Source organism: Leptidea sinapis, chromosome 24 (assembly GCF_905404315.1).
Source record: "Leptidea sinapis chromosome 24, ilLepSina1.1, whole genome shotgun sequence".
Classification (NCBI taxonomy): Eukaryota; Metazoa; Arthropoda; class Insecta; order Lepidoptera; family Pieridae; genus Leptidea; species Leptidea sinapis.
Window position 1 is genome coordinate 50,244 of NC_066288.1, and position 6,137 is coordinate 56,380.

A 6,137-nucleotide genomic window follows, 5' to 3' on the forward strand; every position below is an offset into this window, starting at 1 on the left:
AAATTTAAACACGGGGTTATTGGCTAAGGCGTAGTAGTTATACAGCCTGCAATATTTTTTCCTGCTTGGGTACTCCTAGCCATTTTAGAATAATTTAATTCTTTTGCAAATTTGAAATGACATCAAAATAATTCTAAAGAAATCAATTTTGAGGAAATTAATTCCAATTAATAATACTAAATAGAAGGGAAAGATTTAGAAAAAAACATATCATGTTATCTTATTTTATTTTTCATTTTCGTTTTAAAGTTATTGTAAGCCTATTTAATCTGCATCTACAAAAATTTCTTTGCAATAGGGTTCATTTTCTCTGTAAACTTTATAAATGATTTTCTGTGAAAATGCACTTTAAGCTCTTAAATCAAAGTTAAGCTGCTTTCGTGATTTGGTAATTTCATAATAAAGACTTGCACAATGAGGTGAAAGTTTCATTTTCTTGAAAATGATATGTGGTCTCCTCTTCCTTGATGGAGTGTGATGCACAGCGTCATCTGAAGAATAAAATATGTTTTTAATTTCAAATTCATGTAGATCATCAACACTTACTTATGAGGTCTTATGAGAACAATTCAGGTCTTAATTTCAAAAGACAAGATTTTAAGTTTCATACTTAAAGATATGTTCTTTAAATAAATGTTAATACGAACAATGGATATTCATTCAATACACATTTACCAACCTATAGGCATTTCTCTAGCATCATTTCTATAATCTGATGTAGATGGTATGTTTTCTGGTTGCAATGTTGCTATTACATATGTAATGAAAGCATATTGCAGTACTAACAAGGAAATATTAAATTTAAATTAACTTTACAGCCTGTACACTGTCTCTCTAACTCTTTCTCACACTGTGGAACAAAGACGAATTTCTTTTGTTCATTCTTTCATAAGCTATTCAAACACCATTCAGTTATAGACACTTCATGGTACAAATCTTAGCAATTCAGTTTTGGTACCTAAATTATTATACATTAGAAATGAATTGCTAATTAAAAATTGAAGGTAGACCTTCATGTCACAATACAGACATATCTGACAGATTGCTGTCAGGCAAATTAAAATGACAGACAATGGCTTCATATGTTGTACTTTATAGAAAATGTTATGTGAAACTATCATGTTGTTTATTAAAAGAAATATTAAATGCATGAATTAAAAATATTCTGAATTTCTAAAGTGATTGCCTAATTTTCAACTTCTTACCATGTCAGGTCAACTCAGTTGCAAATTTCCACCTTTTTACTATTATAATATTTTTCTTATATAATTTTTATTATAATTCTTTTGATAATTACTATTATAATATTCAAAGTGGGAACATACCAATGTCACCATGTTTATTATCTATTTTGTGTGGTTCTGCATGACCTCTAGTTTTCAATATGTGTGATCAAAATGACACGTCTTTCTACAATAACCATGATCACTGATGGCAGGAACTTAAAACAAAGAGTTATTTACTTAAAAGTTTGTAATAGTAAAAATCACATATATATATTTTTATTAACTTGCTTTTAGTAAGACTTGCTTTGTAATAAATTTTCCAAAATTCATATGATTATTAAAATTTTAAACATAGCTCAGATTACTGTTAGGAAAAGAATAATTATATACCTACTTTTAAGTATTCAAATCTGACTAAGTACATATTTTATTTAAAAACAATATTCGTGAAACATACTAAGTGAGTACAGTTTCTGTTCAAACCCACAATCAGTAGTGAAAACATATTATTTTATAAATATTTAATACATACAAGTTATATTGAGGTTTGTAACCGTGGTTTGAGGAATACCACTGGTTATCTTGCGATCGCTTAACAAAGTAGGATAGGCGTCGGGGCAAAGGCGAGTTCTATCAGATGTAGAGGCAAGATATCTTTTTTCAAAATGATTTTGGCACACAAACTGCCTACAAACTTCTTGGAAGCTCAAGCTTCACAGTGCACTGTAACCATTTCTTGAGTCCTATCTCACTTTTTGGAAACATATGAAAACAGACGTCTTTTCGTCTACTAGCAGGTCACAACACAGCACTTATTGAACATGTTGCAGGGCTATTAAAGATTAGAAAATTGAGAGGATAAAGTTACGGAAGTAGGTAATTAATAAAAACTTCACTCGATCAAGTTTGAAACTAATAATAACGTCGAAAACCAAAGAGTATAATAATATATAGGGAAAAGAGAGCCCTCTCTACGCATTATGAGCTGTCTATTTGAAAACTAGCGCCATCTGAATATTGGCCCCGAAAATAACTATATATTAGCTCGAAATTATGAAATTCATTTTTAATCTTGTGACGTACTTAAATAACTAACTCTACTTTTTAATGTAGGTATTGCAATTTTTTACCATGTTGAAATTGTGCGTAGAGTTAGTTATTTAATTTTGCCACAACATAGAACATAAAGGATAGGATTTAGTAATGTTGGTATGAGTAATTGAATTGATTGGGTGGGAGAAATAAAAAGCAATGTTTGCATATTATTTTTAATTTTATAATGTTTATGTTTATCATAATATTGTTGGTTTTGTTTCGCCTTCACCATGTTAATTTTTCTGACAAAATTCGATTGATCGATCTGCACCACCTTTTAACCTTGCTTTGAAAGATTGTCCTTTTTTTCGCAAGCGCGATATTTCTGCTTGAAGATGCTTGATCTTTGTGCGCTGTGGAGCCATTAGATCTGTGAAAGAATGTTTAATTTACAAATTGTATAGTATAATATATGTATTATATGGTATTAAATAAATGGACAATATGAAAAGGGATTCAGTCTTAAAGTCTATATATATAAAAATGAATTGCTGTTCGTTAGTCTTGCTAAAACTTGAGAATGGCTGGATCGATTTGGCTAATTTCGGTCTTGAATTTTTTGTGGAAGTCCAGTAAAGGTTTTGATAAGAAGAAGAATTTAATATGTACAGCACGACGTCTGTCGGGTCAGCTAGTAATGAATAAAAATATATTCAAAATTTCATTCCCACACGGACATTAGCTGTTCTCAATCCTATCAGGTACCAATGCAGCCTTCATCAAAAAAGACATTTGGCTCAATAGTCTTATGTCATGTCATGCATTAATCTGCTGTTATAAAATTACTGTCACATTTATGGTTAATATTTGTTAAATAAAGAACTTTCGAATTTCTTATTATGTTTAATTTCTTATGAGTGTTGTAATATTACATCAAAGCCCGCCATTGTCAGGTGTGCTACTCCCTAACTTTGCTGACTCACATACTACAAAATAAATGATGGGCCATTACAAGAATCTTGCTGATTTTTGTCCCCAGCTAGGGGACTATGAGGGAACTACTTTGCCCACCTAAACAAAAGATCGTAAACTGTGTCAAATTTCATACAAATTTATTCACCACTTTTTGGATAAAAAAGTAAAAAACAATATTTTCAAAAGAAATCAGAATCTTTCCCATTTGTAATATTAGTATAATAATATTAATACCTTTTCCAGATGTTCTTTCAGGCTTGCTAATAAAACTATAATTATGTTCCAGCATCAAGCACCTTGAGATGCATCTGAAATTGGAAATAATACTTATGTAGTTTGTTGCCCACTTTGTCAGAGTGAATTTTAACTATACTTTTCAAATCATTTCAATTGTCAATTTCAATCAGACGATAATGGAGAAATATAAAAATCAAATCATAATGAAGTAGCACTCAGAAAATGTAGAACCAGGGCAGCATTTCTTAAGAGTCTAGAGCTCAAATTAAATCACAAGTTGAAATAAGCTGTCAAACAAAACCATTATAGAAAAAAAGACATACCGACACTACTCACAAAATTTAAAATTATAAAATTTTGTTTTTATTTATGGTTTAGTTGTGTATAATAGACAGAAATATATTATATAATATTTTGGTATGTGTTCAAAACAAAATATAATCATTAATTTATATATTTATTATATTTGATAATAGCCAACAAACTGAAAAAAATATGTGAATTTTACCTGCAGCCACAGGTTGGAATGTTGTTGAAGTTGATGCTTTTTCTAAAATAAAGTTGCTCACATATGGCTCTGTAAATAATAAATATAATATTAGATTAATGATTATTTATTATTTGTATGCCACAGAGAACCGGAGAACTTTTATTGTGATTTGTAAAATCTTATGCAACTGAAATGAAATTATGAAGACTGTATTATATGAAAACATGACATAAAGATCAAGATCAAATGTGGGATTTTCAATCAATAACATTTTATGGGCCCAATATTTTAAAATTACAACCAAGATATACATCAAAATTTTGTATATGTATGTCCATAAATATCAATAATTATAAGAAGATACATAAAAGACATAGGATTAAAAGCAGAACAAAATCAAATTGTCAATGCCCTTTGACTGAGTTTGACTTTATATTCTTTCTGAATATTTTATTTGAAATAGGATATAATATCACTTACAGTAGTACTACCTATTGGAAAAAAGTATACCTCAGACCTGAGAAGTAAGGGCATAAGATACTCAGCGGGCTTCTTTTTTTACATAAAAATATGGTGACAATGTTAAATCATACAATAAAATTTATTATTTAATACCCTGAGGGTGGCCGCTCCATGCCATTTCTATGGTATCATTAAGAATGTCACTTATGTTATAGTAACCTTTATGACATTGTAAATAAGTTTTAAAAATTATTTACCTGAACAGTCTTGCTGTATTATTGTAGGCAGTAAATGTTGTGTGGATGAAGCTTGTCCTAAGATTACTTGACTCTGTAGTTGTCCTGAAAATTAATGTGAATATGTAAAGATTATGTTTCATTATTTAATGATTATCATAGATAATGAACCAGTTTCAGCTAGAAATGCAACCATTGAATTTTGTAATCACAACTGTGTAAGAAAATTTGGTGTTTCCAGAATGATACAATATACCTTCAAAAAAACCATCAACTCAACAAAGATTCTTAGTGGTGTGACTAAATCTGACAGAGTTAGGAATAGAATCGAATATTAACTCAATATGTGTTAAATAAGGGGACTTACCAAGCAGATGAAGCATCGGAACTGCCAATGTGCTTAGCCATTGATTATGATTTCTGTGTCTGTCAGAAAAGTGTATTTCACAAATTCTCTTCTTCTTATAACATTCAAGATCAGATGTTTAAGGGTTTCCACAAACAAGACTGACCCAAGTTTTAAACTGCTCAAGAATTTCACAGCATCTGGGAAACTATGCATTGGAATCTCTGAAAATAATAAATAACATTATTAAATAAATTGAGTGACTATTAAAGCCATCAGACAAATTGTGATAACCTAGTGTTATGACCATTGGGCTAGTATTAGATTTTGGACTCATATATTGACTTTTCTCTTGATAAAAATGGTGTCAGAAGCCAGCACAGCTGTCAATTATTATTAAACCATATAAGTCAGGGGGAGTCTGAAGTCTGACATAAGGTGATTTGAGGGATTGGAGTTTAATCTTTGGAGCAAGATACAGAAAACCGGTATGTTTATAATAGTTTTAACCATAATTGCAAATTCAATCTACGGACCGGTAGTAGAACCTGAGAGTAGAACAAACCTTATATGATACTTTATTTATCACAAGATTAGTTAATAAACTATACTATTAAGATTTAAGAGAATAATTTACTTACCACGGAGCGCACAACCGAAAGCACAACGTCTCAGCATTACACCAAAGTTCATAAATTCCACAAACAAAAGTGTCTCTATCACAAAAAGTAGAAATACACAGAATAAGGAGATTTTTGGAGTGAATTCGCAACAGCAAGGCGGAGGACCACAAGGCTCGACTCGACGCACTTACACTTCGATTTCAATACCAAAAATATGCAAAATGGAACAAGGGAGCTACATACATGTGCAAACCGCAAACGCTAGAAGTAGCCACCATTTTATGACCAGTGGGCAGGTTTCAAAGCGAGTGACAGCTGACAAAGCTTTAATTTTGGGGCCAACTATCAGATGGCACTACAGTTTTCTGAAAACGTCTCTATAAGGCGACTGTCCCACCCCTGTCGAAAACTTGAAACGACGATTGAAGGTTGTCAGATTAGTTTTTGACGTTTGACAGATAAATCAAAATGTCGTCACAACAACTGTCATATGAGATATGTGAACCA

The 6,137-nt window shown here is 30.9% G+C and overlaps 1 protein-coding gene and 1 long non-coding RNA gene across 2 annotated transcripts; both read right to left on the reverse strand.

The window, feature by feature from the left end:
- Nucleotides 1-268: 268 nt before the first annotated feature.
- On the reverse strand, nucleotides 269-2,109 carry LOC126971906 (uncharacterized). Its single transcript, XR_007731009.1, has 3 exons — nucleotides 1,979-2,109; nucleotides 1,326-1,441; nucleotides 269-491 (listed from the first exon to the last, which is right to left on the reverse strand). It is a non-coding gene; the product is annotated as an uncharacterized LOC126971906 (long non-coding RNA).
- A 445-nt stretch (nucleotides 2,110-2,554) lies between these two features.
- Nucleotides 2,555-5,491, reverse strand: LOC126971749 (uncharacterized). The gene is made up of 4 exons (XM_050818139.1): nucleotides 5,029-5,491; nucleotides 4,683-4,766; nucleotides 3,982-4,050; nucleotides 2,555-2,691 (listed from the first exon to the last, which is right to left on the reverse strand). The coding sequence occupies exons 1-4, from the start codon at nucleotides 5,042-5,044 to the stop codon at nucleotides 2,555-2,557; spliced, it is 306 nt and encodes a 101-aa protein (XP_050674096.1). The 5' UTR covers nucleotides 5,045-5,491.
- Between the last annotated feature and the right edge of the window lie 646 nt (nucleotides 5,492-6,137).